The following is a 17,611-nucleotide window of genomic DNA, read 5'->3' on the forward strand; positions in this document are numbered from 1 at the left end:
GAAACTATTGCCCTGAACAAGAGGATTTTGGACCTGCTGCCCTTGGGCATAAGGATTGTACACTTGTTGCCCTTGGACATAAGGATTTTGTACCTGCTTCCCTTGGCCAAAAGGATTATGTACCTGTTGACCTAGGACATTAGGATTTTGGGCCTGTTGCTGCAGGACTTGACCCTAGCCTTGTCCTTGCAAGGGTTGACCCTGTTGATATGTATATAAGGGTTGCTATTGCCTGGGTTGGTTCTGCTACTGCAAGGGTTGACCTTACAGCTGCAAAAACTACCCCTGGGGCTGTAGAGGTTGGCCCTATGAAGACAAAGGCTGGGAGGTTTGCAGAGCATACTGCAGCTGCTGCTGCATGGTTTGCTGCGACTGTTGCGAGGGTTTCCCCTGTGGTTGTTGCAGTTGACCTTGCTACGGTATCATATTTCCTTGTGGTTGTGTGGATGGCCCTGGCTACAATAAAGGTTTCCCTTGTTGTTGCAGAGGCTGCCCTTACTATTGCAAGGGTACTTGAACAGTGCCTCAAAAATTTCCGAACTGAATCTGGCCATAGCCACCTTGAAAAGTGGATGAGCCAGACTGAACGTACTACCCAGACTGAAGGACCTAACGTGGATTTACCATTCCTTGAGAACCATATGGAACATAAGGAGTTTGGTACTGAACCTAAGCTTCATAAGGCTTCTAATACTGGAAATTTCTTGACCGAAATGGATCAACGAGATTCTAAACTTGTTGGTATTGGACATTGCTTGATCTAGAAGGGTTTTGAATAACGCTGGAAGAAGGCTGGTTCATACCAACCATGTGAGCCTATGAGCTACTCACATTGGTGGCACCTGACACCATAGAAACACTCAGATTCTACCCCCAGGCGGTGGCACATCTTGGCCACTTACTAGAGGGATGGAAGAATTGACAGAGACATTATTCGAGACCGTCGGTTGAACCGGACGAGTAATTGGGACGGATGATACAAGAGGGTTCGGAAGGGTGGGTTGTGTTAGCACTCCAGGAAGCTCTCCTAGGTTGTAGCTCGAAGATGCCTGGAAACATATAAATCTTCAATATCGTTCTTTGAACTATTGGAATGGATTTGGGTTTGGATCAAGTCAGATGACCGTTTCAACTCTATTTCACTCAAAACATGCATGAACACCCTTAGCTAGACAAGGCTTTCAACCACTAATGCTCAATAGATTATAGATTCAATGGATAGATGGAGAATACTGACTATACCAACAGATGCATACGTAAACACATATGAATGGCTAGCTACAAAAAGAAAATGAAGCTTACAAATCTAATTTATCAATGCAGAGATAAGATGACAGTTATCTGGCATTTGACACAGAAGAAAACATGAATAACCCATTCAAGTGCAAGCTTAGAACAGAGGGAAAGATGGGGATTGAACATATAACAACAAAAGAAGCTTGTATTACTGGAATGAAGATGAGACGCTGAGAGGAGCAGAGTCTCCACAGTCTCCAAAAGTTGAACCCCTCATACTTCTAACTTTCAACCATTTATAGGATTTTTACAATGCTCCCGAGCTCTCAAAGGCTCGAGGTGTCTTAATCTATCCCCTCTGTCTTTTTAACTAATTGATTCCATAACTCGACATACATGAGCTCAGAGGTCTCTTTTCTAACAACACATTAACCAACTTCTGGTAAATTCACCTCGCTGTCAGGTGGCTCACTCGTGCCAGTGATGCTCCATGATAATTTTTGTTGTTTTGGCTATGTTGCGTTGTTGTTTTTCCCCTTACGGCCATATATTCCATTATTTCAGTTCACTTGTTGACTGCTAAAAAATACGAACAAAGACAAAATAGAGCTATCGGGTCCATTCCCAATCATTGTTGCATGTCACAAATGGCTTGTCCCTTTGTTTTTTTAGAAATACATTAAAACATTGAAAATACATTAAAAATGGCTCATGACAAACTTAAAATATTATATATTTTCTTTCATGAACCCTTTCGGGTCCAGGTCTTATTGCATCGACGTTGTTTCTTTGTATTTCGTTAAATAACGAAATATGTGAAATGCATAGGAAAATGCCTTTCGACGGATCTCAAATTTTATTAAATAATGTTTATATAGCCATCGGGTCTAGCTAATCACATCGCATGCATGTATGGGTATAGGCCCCGCTCCATAATGTTTCTCCGATTGCGATATCGCGATGCGATTAATCATAATCGCATATCGCTCATGCCCCTGGCCGATGTAAGCGCTCTTTGTATTTTCCAATAGCGATGGTCACCATCGCAAGTTTCATATGGTCTGCGTTGATATTCGCCAATTGCCACCACCGACTGCGATCCGCCGATCAGATCTGGACCGTTGATTAGCCAGATCTGATGGCTACTGTGCATTTCACTGTTCAGACCTCCGATACTCAGTTTTTCACTGTTTCCTTGGGTTTTTGCCTCCCGATAGTGTTTTTCCGCCATTACAAGGGCTCTTCTCATGCGGTTGTTTTGATCTTTTGAATGATCTTTAAGAAGATTTCGAAGACTTAGAGAGTGTTTTGGATGTGTTTGGATCAGCACCTCAGGGCTAACATGGCCAAAACGAAGCAAGAAGAGACGTGGTTATCGGAGCTAAAACAGGGGGCATTTCCGCTAAAAATAGCAGCACTGCACCTCAGGGGCTAGCACTGGCTCCTTCTGGGGATGAAAGCCTCCCTGTGAGGTTTCAAGAACTACAGACTACTGCCTTTCCAGTAACAACCAAAACAAACCTATCTCCTAGTGTTCCATTGGGCATGGAGCTTATTTGCATAAAAACAAAACCTGAAAAAACTATTACAATATTAAGGCCTTAAAGCCTTATATGAAGTAAAGTTTCAAAAACTACCCATTGACTGGGCCATCAAAACACCTTCCCCCTCTAAATTGTGCAGAATGAAAGTTTTGTTCATCTGAACTTGAGCAATGACAAACGGTCCTATCCATAAGGCATCAAATTTACCATGGTTTCCCTTCTTTTCCTTCAATGCATCCCATTTGGGAACACAGTCACCAACCTGAAAACGGTCCATCTTTGCTTTCCTATCAAAGGTTTCTTTCTAATGAATTCTTGACTTCTCAACTAGTTGTTCTCTGATCTGCTATAATTCAACCAAGCTACTCATTCTCCTCGCCATGTCATTCTCTTCATCCTGTTATTCTTGCAAGAATTTGGCCGCAGGGAGAATCAGCTGGATAGGAAAAACAACATCAACACCATAAACCAACTTAAATGGAGAATTTCCTATGGACTTCTTGTTGGTAACTCTGTTAGCCCATAATGCAAACTTCAACTTGGAATCCTAGCTCTTTTTGTTGTCCTCTAAAAGTTTTTTGATTATCCTTACAAGACTCTTGTTAGATGATTCTGCCAAGCCATTGCCTTGAGGATAATATGAGGTAGAATGCACCAATTGAATGCCCATGGATTCAGTCATGTCCACCAATTCTTTTTCCTTGAAAGCTGCTGCATTATCAGTGACTAGTTTGGTTGGGTAACCAAATCTAGTGAAAATATTCTCATTCAAGAACTTTATGACAACTTGATGATTAGCATTCTTAGTGGGTATAGCCTCAATCCACTTGGTGAAATAATCAGTGGCTACCAAGATCCATTTGTGCTGGCCATTGGAATGTGGGTTGATCTCACCTATAAAGTCCAAGCCCCACTGCTGGAAGGGACCATTGGCGTGTACTGGCTTCAAGGGCAGAGATTTTAGCTGTTGTCTTCCTGCAAACCTCTGACATTTGTCACAACACTTCACAAACGAAAACACTTCAGAGAAAAAAGTAGGCGAATAATACCTAGCTCTCAGGATCTTGTGGGCCTTGGTTTTCCAATAATGATGCCCTCCATAGATGCTAGAATGGAACTGGTGTGTAACTTCCATAGATTTTCCTTTGTTTAGACATCTCAAGAGGATCCCTGATGGGTCTTTCCAATAAAGCAAGATTTTGTTAATGCAGAATTTGGCTGATATGAGCTTAATGGCCCGGGCTCGACTTGAGCTAAGCCCTGGAGGGACTTCTAGCTTCTACAAAAAAGGAACTATGCTGGAATACCATTCGCAGGTGGTTATATTTTTAGCCAATGACTTATTTTTCTCTTGCTCTTCTACTGCTTCCTTTGTCCGCTCACCACCTGAATTTGCACCCACGCAATTGATGTCTAACAAACTACAATTTTCCTCAGCCATAAGCTTAGCCAAGCCCTAGCCTTTGACAAGCTTGGTGGGCTTCACCTCTATGTTGAACTCTATGAATTTTTCAATCCATTTAGCTCTCTTTCCATCAATATCTGGTTGAGTTAGAACATCTTTTACTGAGGCTGAAGGTACATATGCAATCACTTTGGAATGCAAGATATAAATTTTGAATGCCTCTAAAGATTTTATGAGAGCATAATCTTGTTTTTCAATAAGGTCATACCTTAGTTCAGTATCCCTTTGAGTTTTGTTGGAAAAGGCCACAGGATGCTCTACACCTTCATCATTTTTCTGCAATAGAACTGCTGCAAGTGTATCATAAGAGGCAAACGAGAAGATATAAAACTCCTTGGTGTAATCTGGGCTGATTAGAGTGGGAGCTTCCATGATAGCTTGTTTGATTGCTTCAAAAGAGCTTCTTGTAGCATCTGTCCATTTTATTTCTGATCCTTTCTTCAGCATGGAAGTGATGTGCTTCACTGGCTCTGTAAAGTTTGGAATAAATCTCCTGACAAAGTTGATCTTACCCAGGAAATATTGAATGTCCCTTTTTGATCTTGGGATAGACAATGTCTGAATTGCTTGAACTCTTGCTGGATCAATATTCACACCTTCCGCAAAAACAATATGTCCCAGAAGTTTACCTTCCTCTAGAGCAAACTGTGACTTCTTTAGGTTCACAGAAATTCCAAACTATTTGCACTTTAGAAACACCTTCTTCAAATGCTGCAAATGGTCCTTGTGAGTGCTGGAAAAGACTGTTATGTCATAAAGGTAAATAAGGACAAACTTTTCCTTCTCTCCCACAAAGGCTATGTCCATGGCCCTCTGAAAAGTTGCCCCAACATTCATCGGTCCAAAAGGCATTTTGGAGTACATGAAAGTGCCCCAAGGAGTAGTGAAGGCGGTCTTTTCCTGATCTTTTGGATGTATAACGATCTGATTGTAACCTGAAAATTCATCTAAGAAATACATGACTCTAGCCCCTGAAACTTTTTGCAGCAAGTGTTCCATCTTAGGCAGGGGGTAGTTGTCTTTTTTAGAGCACTTGTTCAGATTCTTTAAGTCAACACAAAGCCTGATTTCTCCATTCTTCTTTCTTACTACCACAAGGTTAGCTATCCACTTTGAATACCTTAGGGGAACTATGATCTTGGCATCCAGTAGCTTCTTGATTTCCTTTTCAATCAAAGGAAATAAGATAGGGTTGATAGGTCTTAATTTCTACTTACAAGGGATGGTGTTCTTCTCTAGCGGAATCTTATGTTGAATGATGTTGGTGTCATAGGTCTTAAGATCATTGTATTCCCAAGAAAAAATATCAGCAAATTATTTCATCAAGGTGCAATACTTGGAACTTTGGGCAGAAGACAAGCGTGTGGACAGATTTATGTACTTTGGATGGGCTAGACTCCCTACATTATGTCTATGAACAATAGAATCTTTTTCCTTTTTGGCATGCTTATAAGGTATATCATTATGATCAAACAACTTCTCTAGGGGCACCAATCCTTTGGGTATACAGTTACTAGGCAGCTGTACAATGCTTTCCTGGCCAATCTCGTCCTTTAGCTTGGACTGGTTGCATTCTTCATTGGTTTCATTTTCTTGGTCAATGTGCATTTTAGAAAATTCATCAATGACTTGTAAAACCTATTAATTTCATCATCATCTTCAAAAACTTTCCAGTATTTGACATTGTCTGGTAGAGACGGTCTATATTTCAACTAAACTTCACATGTCAATTTAGGAGGCAAAGGAGGAATAAATGTGCTAACAGACACAACAAAGGAATCAGCAAGTTGGTTCTTCATTCTCGGGATGTAAGAAATGCTGAAAATATTAAAAGATTCCTTGAGCTTCCATACCTCATCTCTATATGCTTTCAACCTTGGATGCTTTGATTGAAAAGTTTTGTTGACCTACTGAATGATAAGGTTTGTGTCTCCAAACACCTTCAGACCTTTGATGCCCATTTCTTTAGTAGCGTTTAAGCCCAATATCAAAGCTTCGTACTCTGCTATGTTATTTGTGACCTGAAAAGCTAACTTGAAAGATAAATGAATGCATTCTTGTGTGGGGAATACAAGGACTACACCTACCCCTACAGCTTCCTTAGAGCAAGATCCATCAAAGAACATGTCCCAAATCTGTGGGCCTTCTTCCTCTGTGATGTGGAAAACCTGTTTCCTAAGCTGTATAGAGGCCAACTGGGATTCTTCAATCTGAAAAATACAAGCTCCAAAATCAATGTCAACAACATAGATGGGATGATTAGTGGGATTCTTCTCATCACTGATGATATAAGCCAACTGGGCTTCTCTGTATAATCTCCTACTATCACCTCCAAAAACTGGGACAGTAGCATAGGACAGATCATTTTGCAATGTTCCACCTAATCTCTTGATCCAAACTCTGGAGAGCAACATGCCAAACTTGGGGGGTACATCTGCTACCACAATATCCATCATCATGCTCTTCATGGGCAACTGAGACAAGGTGATGGCTAGGTCCTTGGTTAATCCCAAACATTTTACTTTTCTAGAGTCAAAAGAAAATAGGTCATGATAATGCTTGGTAATGTCAAGACCCAACTCATCCATGACAGCCTTGGGCATTAGATTATGGCAGGCTCCTGTGTCCAGAAGGTAGTTGTGGAGGATTTTGTCATGAATAGTCAGAGAGACATAGAATGATGGGGAGCTGTCATCATAATTTTCAATCATTGGGCTGAGAACAGCAGCTGGTTTGTCATCTTACAAATTTATATAGTCAGTGGAGGCTTGGATGGCTTTAGGCTGAAGGGCCTCAAGGATGGATCTTTTGAAGGACTCATTCTTCACTAGTTCAATCAGAGGTATAGGTATTCTTATCTTTTTGATTTCTGATTCAAAACTGAAAGGATAATGAGACTTGTCAAGGCCTCTTACCTCGTGAGTTGGAGCTTTGAGGATGATGGGATCAACTGCCAGTCGTTTCTGCTTTTTAGCTTGTTGTATTGCAGGGACAACAGCTCTCTAAATAGGATTTTCCTTGGCATTATTCATCTTCGACCTCAGATCATATCTGTGTTGATCATCAGTTTTGAGAATGGCTCCACCATCCCACTCTTTGCTGATCTGGTCATTGAATAATGACTTTTCATAGGTAGCTGAGGTAAAAAAGGAGGCACTACCTTTGTCTTCCAGATAATGGATCTCATCATCTTCTTCAAATTGCTCTTCTTCCATGACTACATTCTGGAAAGTGGTCTTCACCCTTTGGTCTTCATTGGCATCTTTGCTTCTTTGCAGAATCTACAACTACTCATTAGCCTATCTATATGGCTTTGGATTTCTAGGAGAAAAGGTGTTAGGAACTCTTCCTTTCCCAAGGTGCTGCTCAACCTTTAATTTGGAGATTTCAAAGGCTAATGACTCTATCATCTTGGTCATTTTATCTATCTTGGGATCTGAGGATGATGAGGATTCGTCCCTCTGTCTCCTTCTATCAACATTCCCCTTGAGCTTCTCTGCAACCATGATGTTTGATTCTACTTCCAAGGCTGCATCCTGCATATCAACTAAGGTATCACACCGTCTCTCCCTCAATAGTAGACAGAAGTCAGAATCAAAGGCACTGGCATAGGTGAGTTTAGTAGAGGTAGTGGTGGGTTTTACTTCCGCTGGTATCTTGTTGTACATGTGGTTAAACCTTTTGTTAAAATCAAACAGCAACTCACCACTTTCCCTCTTTAAGTTCCCAAACTCTGTGTGGTAGTAGAGTAGATCCTTCTTATCCCCCCAATGCTATGGACCTTGGGGTCAGTTCTCTGAACCATTTTATAGCCTCTCCATCTAGGCTTTGGACAAAGATTCTCATCCACACATCATCTTAACTAATGTCCAGGTTATCATCATAGCTATAGAATGATTCAAGATGTTCTTCAGCTGTAACACCTTCAGTGCCAGTGAACTTAGGCATATACTTATGATATTCTCCAGTAGGCATGGCATTCAAAGGAGTGGGCAGTACTAGAGGTCCATACCTAGCAGCTATGATTCTTTCCATTTTGGTAGGTGCTTGTGGTCTTGCCATAACTGTGATGGCTATAAGGGTACTGGAAGTCTGAATGGCAGAGGGATGAGGAGTGACTGATAGGACTAAAGGAGTATGATGGATGGGAGGAGAGGCTTTCTTCAAGCTTAGAATGGAAGGAGGACCTAAACAATAAGGAGCTCTATGAATCTCTGAGATTTTTTCTTCACTGTTAGTATTAGATGCTATACTCTCAACATGTATTTGTTCTATTACAGGATTTTCTTGAAGAGATACAGAACATTGTTCAGAGTTACCTTAACGTGATGCTCCTTTCTGCAATGCCTTTCTTTCTTTGATGATTTTTTTCAGGGTCAGATACTGGGTCAGCTTGTGGCTTCTGAGAATTTCTCCGAGTATGCCTCACAAATTGAGCCAGAACTATGAAATGGAGTCACCAAGAGGTTCGTCCTCCAGTAGAGTCGCCAGATAGATGATTACAATCAAAAAAGTGTCCAGACTTTGTCTATCATCAAAGTTGGATCTGTGTCGTCTCCAAGGGAAGCTGAGCTTCAGTCTCCTTTCCCCGGTAATGGCGCCAATTATGTTAGCACTCTAGGAAGCTCTCCTAGGTTGTAGATCGTAGATGCCTGGAAACATATAAATCTTCAATATCGTTCTTTGAACTATTGGAATGGATTGGGGTTTGGATCAAGTCAAATGACCGTTTCAACTCTATTTCACTCAAAACATGCATGAACACCCTCAGGTAGCCAAGGCTTTCAACCACTAATGCTCAATAGAATATAGATTCAATGGATAGATAGACAATACCGACTATACCAGCAGATACATACATAAACACATATGAATGGCTAGCTACAGAAAGAAAATGAAGCTTACAAATCTAATTTATCAATCCAAAGATAAGATGACAGTTATCTGGCATTCGACACAAAAGAAAACATGAATAACCCATTCAAGTGCAAGCTTAGAATAGAGGGAAAGATGGGGATTGAACATGTAATAGCAAAAGAAGCTTGTATTACTGGAATGAAGATGAGACGCTAAGAGGAGCAGAGTCTCCAAAAGTTGAACCCCTCATACTTCTAACTTTCAGCCATTTATAGGCTTTTTACAATGCTCCCGAGCTCTCAAAGGCTCAAGGTGTCTTAATCTATCTCCTCTGTCTTTTTAACTACTTGATGCCATAACTCGACATACATGAGCTCAGAGGTCTCTTTTTCTAACAACATATTAACCAAATTCTGGTAAATTCGCCTTGCTGTCAGGTGGCTTGCTCGTGCCAGCGATGCTCCATGATAATTTCTGTTGTTTCAGTTGTGTTGCATTGTTGTTTTTCCCCTTACGGCCATATATTCCATTATTTCAATTCACCTGTTGACTGCTAAAAAATATGAACAGAGCCAAAATAGAGCTATCGGGTCTGTTCCTAATCGTTGTCGCATGTCACAAATGGCCTGTCCCTTTGTTTTTTTAGAAATACATTAAAACATTGAAAATACATTAAAAATGGCTCATGACGGACTTCAAATATTATATATTTCCCTTCACAAACCCTTTCGGGTCTGGGTCTTATCGCATCGGCGTTGTTTCTTTGTATTTTGTTAAATAACGAAATATGTGAAATACAAGGAAAATCCTTTCGGCGGATCTCAAATTTTATACATAATGTTTATATACATCGGGTCTACTAATCATCATTGCATGGGTATGGGTATAGGCCCCATAATAATTTCTCCGTAAGGCGATATCGTTTGAAATGAATTGCTAGCCGTCGTCGTGTCCTATTGTAAGCGCTCTTTGTATTTTCCGATAGCGATGGTGATCAAAGTTTGATCGTTGTGCCGATATCCATCCATTGTGATATGTCAATAAAACGGACCATGATCGGCCAGATCTGATGGCTACTGTGCTCACTGTTCAGACCTCCGATACCTTTTTCACTGTTTCCTTGGGTTTTTGCCTCTCGATAGTGTTTTTTCGCCATTCTAGGGCTCCTCATGTGATTGATTTATCTTTTGCATGCATCTTTACATATTCGAAGAATTAGAGATGTTTTGGATCTGTTTCGGCATCATCGGAGCTAACATGGCCAAACGGGAAGATGTCTCCGTCCTCGAAGCAAAACAGGGTGCTTTTCACTAAACACAGCGTATGCATTCTCTCCTTGTTTTACAGATAATTTATATGCTGCAAACATGTCATTCTCTCAATTGGGTTATTATAGTGAAAAGGTGGCTAGGGGCAATAGGTTATCAACCTCTCTGCTCAATCATCGAAATTTTTTTAAGTGGATACCCTTTTTTGGTACGTTCAGTTGGAAGTGTGAATCAGGATTTGGTTTTATTGTTTTTGCCGTCACAGAGCGACAAAATTTATCCCGGCAAGAGGATCCATCGATTTGGAGGTAGCTAGATTCATGACCACGCAGAAGCAAAAGGACAGTGACGATACTCGTGTCCTCTCCCCTTCCCCCTCCTACATATGAAAATAAACAGATGCCACTCAGACCGCCAGCAACGATTAGAGGAAATTTTTCCACAGGGGAGTGATGTCTCCATCCTCTGCAGAAACAGGGTGCTTCAATGAATAAACACAGCGTATGCATTCTCTCCTTGTTTTTACAGATAATTTATATGCTGCAAACATGTCATTCCCTTAATTAGGTTTATTACATTGAAATGTGGCTAGGGGGCAACAGGTTATCAGCCTCTCTGCTCAACCATCGATTTTTTTTTAAGTGGATACCCTTTTTTGGTACGTTCAGTTGGAAGTGTGAAACAAGATTTAGTTTTATTGTTTTTTCCATCACAAAGCAACAGATTTATCCCGGCAAGAGGATCCATCGATTTGGAGGTAGCTAGATTCATGATCACACAGAAGCAAAAGGACAGTGACGATACCCACGTCCTCTCCCCTTCTCCCTCCTGTTCTAGAAAAGCATACAAGAAGGAGATGGTAGCCACTTTATTGAAGAATGCCCGTGCTACGTGATGAGCCCCAATTTTGGTACAATTTGGGCTCATTTTGGCCTATTATACTTGCTCAAACCATTCATTTTTTACTGCTTATGCATGCATTACTTAGTTTATTCATGTTGTTTGTAGGAAGAAGGGTAGGCACTTTATCTACGTGACTAATGCATTATGATTCCAGGTTTTGGCATTAAAAGGGAGCAAGAGACAACGAAAAAGGAGATAAAGAGACAATGAGGTGGCACTGCTGGTTTTTAGGAGAGGATGTCCACGGTCTTGGGACATTCCTCGTGATTCCCACCAAGAACTCCGAGCTCCAATCCATCTCCCCTCCGAGCTTAAGAAGCAGCCAGCTGTCCTACAGGAACAACAGTTATAACTGTTCTACGGGAACAGTAGTTATGACTGTCCTACAGGATCAGCAGTTAAACTCGAAGTTGGACAGCCGAGCTCCTAAAATCAAGGATACTTGTTGGATCATCGTTTTTGTATAAGTATAGAGGCCTTAGCCTTGGATAGGTTGTTGAAACTCTCGTATTGCTATTGTAATTTTGGAGCACAGTTCAGTTTTTGTTCCTTTTTGTAAGCCAATTTGGCATGATATCAGATTATGAATAAAGAAGGCAGTTTGTGATCTAGTTCTGAGTTTCTTAAGGAGACTATAGCTCTCAGGTTAGGGCCCAACCTGAGAGCCATAGATCCCCTCTGCTGTAGTGTTGTTTCCATTTCATTTCAGCACTTTGAGCTTTTCATTTGCACATGCAATTCGAATTACAGGTTGTTAAGTTGGTCTTTTTAATGAGTTAGATAGGATTTGCTCATGGTGAGTTTGTTTACAGTTGTTTAGTGTAGCAGAGGATAGATATAGTCCATTGGAGCTCCAACAAAAAGGGTTGTTAAGGCTCACTGCCGTCTCATCTGGGATTGGAGTGCAGTCCATGACTAACCACCAAAAACACGCATTTCTTTGTTTCATGATTGCTGCAAACACAGTCACGTTATGATAGATGCTTCCTTGTCATTCACACCTGCACCACACTCCTTTACCACAGCTTCATGCACATTCTCCTTCGCGTTTTGGATTGCTGTTCATTGAATTTACAAGCACAGGTAGTTTAGGTTAATGCATTTTCGGTTTGGTAACAGTCACAAGCATTTGTTTCACTTGCACTACCCTCTCTCGTCCATTACTTCATTCTCCATCTTGATCACGCATGCAACACATCTCCTCGACCTTTACCCCGCTCTGTTATCTCCCAAAGTCTTCCACTCCTCACGTAACTTCATCTCCTAGCCTTTTTTGACCTAGCCCTCTATCTTCCAACCTACTCCCTACACTCATCCTCATCTCATTCCTCCACTTCTAGAGCCATCACCAGCCTCATTCCCACCTTGCACATCTCCCCCTACCATTCCATCACTCCCCCATCTCTTCAAACACTCACGGTAGGTCATCCTGTAGCATTTATAGACATCCTGTAGAAACCTCTAAGTATCCTGTAGGATCCCCTGCAGACATCCTGTAGGAGGCCACTCACTCGGTTGCTGAGCTTCTGAATGTGAGGAACCTCTGTGGATGGATGCTAAGGATCCCTAGGGACCTCTCCTAGCCTTCCCAACCTGTCCCACGTTCTCCTTCCTTCTCCATTCCATCTGCACAACCAAACCCTAATTAGCACACAATCACAATCATTCCACACACTTAAAGGAAAATACAAAAACATGTCTTTTATGATGCAAGCAGCTTAGATCCATGCATTTTCACTTATTAGAGGTAACAGCAGCATTGGTAGAAGTTTCCTTCACATTCTTTGCATTATAGAGGTTAGACTAGTTAAATTAGGGTTTCCTAGGTTTACATGCTTTGATTTGCTTTCAGTTCGTTTTTGTCAAGTAGATTAGTCTCCTTTGAGCTAGCTTTCGTCCATCATTGATAAAGCTTCTTCTGTGAGCCTATAGAAGTTGGCTTGAGCCCTAGCGGACTTGTGCCAGCTGACCAAGTGACAGCTGCGACAAGAGCTAGTACTTGTGCATACAGCACCGTCGCTTCCAAGTTTGTACGAACTACCGGTTGATAAAATGAGAGGCAGGAAGCCCCAGGAGTTGTAGCATTATTGCTACAATACTGGAGCTCACCATCTTTTTGGCGCCGTTGCCGGGGAAGCGTCAGAGTATTAGTAATTGTTGCTTTTCTTCTACTTTCGTACTCTTACTTCTGCTCAGTAGTTTATTTCATTTCCATTCTGCAAAAGTAGCTTAGCATTTCCTGCTTTCCTAGAATAGCATTTCCTGCTTTCCTAGATTAGCATTTCCTGCTTTCCTAGACTAATATTTCTTGCTTTCCTAGAGTAATTTTTCTTGCTTTCCTAGATTAGCTTTCCAATTCTGCAATTTCATTTGAGCAATATAGTTAGTTGTAGATCACTTTGTTTCAGTTTTGCAGGTACCAAAGAAAAAGCAAAAGCACTCAAAAAAAAAAGTCCTTTCCATTTCATGCCTCGTAGGAACCGAGATAGATCAGGCAAATTCCTACCAAACACCCCCACCACATCACTGAGTCACCCTTCTCTCTTCTTTGGTGACAGTGACCCAGAGGAACCTATAGGTGAACATCCTGAGATATACCAAGACCCTATAGAAGAAGAAGAGTTAGAGACCACTCCATCTGAAGCCATGGCTGATAATGGGAGAGAAGATGAGAGAATAGAAGGAGCTTTCCCCATCCGAGAGACCAATGGAGATATGAAAATGAAAAACATTAGCCCCTCCGCCTTGCCTCACTTCCGTGGACTGACCACTGAGGATCCTGATACCTTCTTGTTTGAGTTTGCTGTCCTTTGTAGAACCTATGACTATACTGAAGATGAGCAAAAGCTGAAGCTTTTCCCTTCCACTCTTAAGGATGCAGCACTACGCTGGTTCATGGGATTACCTGGGAATAGCATCGCTACTTGGGCTCAGATGCAGCAAGCCTTCAATACCAAGTATAGGGATTATTGTAGGTCCAAGGAAACCAAGGGAGAGATCTTTCGAATGACCATGGGGAATGATGAGTCTTTAGAGGATTATGAGGAGAGGTTCCAACTTAGCTATAAACGGGCCAGGTGCACACTTGACCCTGAATCCCTCAAGTTGGTTCTACTCCGAGGAGTCCCTGAAGATCTCTTAGACACCCTTCACATGTTAGCTGGGGGGGACATTTACCAACTGCCTTATGAGGACATCAAAACTGTGTTTCGAAATCATTCCAGGGCAGCTAGAAAACGAGGTAGAGGAAATCTCCTCTCCACCGGTGTCCCTTTCTCCAAACATGAGTTTACAAACCAATTAGAAGATCTTAAGAGTGAGGTGAGACAACCATTGCCATGCAGCTGGACACATTCAGGATCCAGCAGAAGAAAGAAGAAGCTGAGAGAGCCTTGGCTGTCTTCTGCCCTAGGTGCACAAGAAGACATCCTAAGAGCGAATGCCCATTGCATTCGGTTGAAGTGTGTTTTGTTTGTGAGGAGGACCATCCTACCAATCAGTGTCCCACCTTACCTGGGTTTAAAGCCATGTACCAAGGAACCGAAGCCCCCACTGAACCTCTCTACTTCATCAACCAAAGGAGGCCTCAAGGATCTAGACCTTATCAGCAGGGGATGCAAGGGGCATCTCAAGCTTATTACAACCCCAACCACTCGACTCCCATGCCTTCCTGGGGTCCCCCTGCTCATCCTTCTTGGTCCATGCCTCCTCCATGGTCTTATCCACCTCAGTACCCTACTCAACCTACTTCTCATCCATATCACTCACATACCCAGTCGCAGCCTCAATGGAGTGTTCCTCAGTCGGGGTGGAGGCCCCAATACAACACTCCTCCTGCCATTTTGCCTCCACCACCAGTTCAACCTCAGCCTTTACCTCCTGCTCCTCCAAGGCAACCTCAGATGCCTGCTCAACCGAACCCGAACCCCAACAATAGACAGGCTCAACAGGTATATACTGGGGAGACCTCATGCCCTACCTATGCTGTGGAGATCCAGGAGATCAATCTTAGATCTGGAAAGACTCTTCCAGATCGCCAACCTCCTCCCCCAGAGGATGAGGAAAACCATCAGGAGAGTGAACCAAAGCCTATTCCACCCTTTCCTGAGAGACTAACAGCCACCACACAACCTAACCCAGAAGAAGATGAGATTTTGGGAGAGCTCAAGCAGTTGTGTGTGAAGATACCCCTTCTCCATGCCATCAAGGATGTGCCAATCTATAACAAGCTGGTTAAGGAGAAGTGTTTCAAACATCCAGGCAGACGGAAGAAAGATGCTTCAACTATCAATGTCATAGGACAACTGTCTGACCTTATGCTAGGACAAGTCATCTGCCCAAAGTACTTAGATCCTGGAAGTCCTGTAGTAGATGTCCACATCAATGGCACCATCATACCCCACACCCTGATTGATCTGGGGGCTGCCATTAATGTAATGACCAGGGATACCATGCTCAAGCTCAATCTTCAAGGTTCCTTGAGGAAGACCTCGACAGTACTGCAATTAGCATATCGCTCCACTGTGACTCCCGAAGGGATTGTGGAGGATGTCTTGGTCTCTATTGACTCTTGGGAGTATCCTGCAGACTTCCTGGTTCTGCAACCAAAGGCAAAGCTTACTGGATATCCCCTCATTTTGGGAAGGCCTTGGTTAGCCACTGCAGATGCCTATATCAGTTGTCGTGCCAGAAATATGACCATCAAAAATGGTCCTATGTCCAAGCAACTTGTCCTATACCCTCCTGCCCAACCCTCTTTGGAGCATGACTTACCACTCTGGTTGGAAGAAGGAGAAGAAGACGAGGTGTATTCAGCACCTCTGTGTACCATAGAAACCAATAGAAGAAATCCCCCAACCGAGGATGATTTGATCGAGAACTTGATCCAAAACCCACCTACCAGTGCACTACCTTTAGAAAAATTGGTGGAGGATGCCCAAGCTAGCACCTTAGTGGATCTTTGTACAACCAACCCTGTCACTCCCAGAGTTAAGAGTGTGGAGTTCGGCCCTGAGAGAGCATTGAAAATCAGCTCCTCCCTATCTCCTCCTCAGGAAAAGGAGCTGTGCAACCTGTTGGCCAGCCACCTAGATGCTTTTGCTTGGAGCTATAAGGAGATGAAAGGAGTCCATCCCTCGGTCTGTACTCATCATATATACATCAAAGAGGACTGTAAACCGGTTAGGCAACCTCAGAGGAGAATGAATCCAGCCCTTAAAGACATTGTCAAGGAAGAATTGCAAAAACTGTTGGATGCCAGATTCATCTACCCCATCTCAGATAGTGAATGGGTGTCCCCTCTAGTGTTGGTTCCCAAGAAGAATGGGAAGTGGAGGATCTGTGTAGATTACCGTGAGCTGACAAAGCTACCAAAAAAGACCATTTCCCTCTACCTTTCATAGATCAAGTGTTGGATGGACTGGCAGGAAAGAAGTTCTTCTCTTTCCTGGATGGGTTTAGCGGGTACAATCAAATCCAAATCAGCCCGGAAGACCAAGATAAGACCACCTTCACTTGTCCTTGGGGTACCTTTGCCTACCGAGTCCTTCCCTTTGGGCTATGCAATGCTCCTGCTACTTTTCAGAGAGCTGTCTTGAGCATCTTCTCGGAGTTGGTCCATGATGCAGTGGAAATATACATGGATGACTTTACTCCTTATGGGGCCAACTTCCAGGAAGCATTGTCCAACCTGGGGAAAGTCCTAACCAAATGCACTGAGATGAACCTGTCCCTCAGTCCCGAAAAATGTGAATTCCTGATGACTGAAGGGACCGTGCTAGGCCATACCATTTCTTCCCAAGGATTGCAGGTGGATCCTAACAAAATTGCTCTCATCAAGAGGTTCCACCTCCTCAAAAAGTAAGGGATGTCCGGAGTTTCTTGGGATTAGCAGGATACTACCGGAGATTCATTAAGGACTTCAGCAAGTTAGCCTCACCATTGTTTGGTCTGTTGGCAAAAGATGTGGAGTTTAAGTGGACTGACGATTGTCAGAAGAGTTTGAATGAGTTAAAGGACAAGTTGGTGTCAGCACCAATCTTGAGAGGTCCAAACTGGGCCCTACCTTTCCACATCCACACTGATGCCTCGAACAAAGCCATAGGTGCAGCCTTAGGACAAGTTGAGCAAAAACTTCCATATGCCATTTACTTCGTTAGCAAAAACTTGTCCAAAGCAGAGCTGAATTACACTGTAACCGAGAAGGAATTCTTAGCTGTGATCCATGCACTGAACAAGTTCCGACATTATATTACTGGTTACCAGACTTTTACATACTGACCATGCTGCTATTAGATATTTGATGAATAAACCCGATGTGAATGCTCGTATTATTAGAT

The 17,611-nt window shown here is 42.5% G+C and overlaps 1 protein-coding gene across 1 annotated transcript in view; it reads left to right on the plus strand.

Annotated features, from left to right (window-relative positions):
- The first annotated feature begins 209 nt into the window (after positions 1-209).
- LOC149222760 (uncharacterized) overlaps positions 210-17,611 on the plus strand; it is a 98,000-nt gene continuing 80,598 nt past the window's right edge. Inside the window, exon 1 of the mRNA XM_089387668.1 lies at positions 210-520. Coding sequence (XP_089243794.1) covers positions 210-520 — 311 coding nt within the window. The remainder of the gene's footprint in view (positions 521-17,611) is intronic.

Source organism: Pinus tabuliformis, chromosome Q (assembly GCF_031772625.1).
Source record: "Pinus tabuliformis cultivar Carrire ecotype Pingquan chromosome Q, CPIR1, whole genome shotgun sequence".
Taxonomy (NCBI): Eukaryota; Viridiplantae; Streptophyta; class Pinopsida; order Pinales; family Pinaceae; genus Pinus; species Pinus tabuliformis.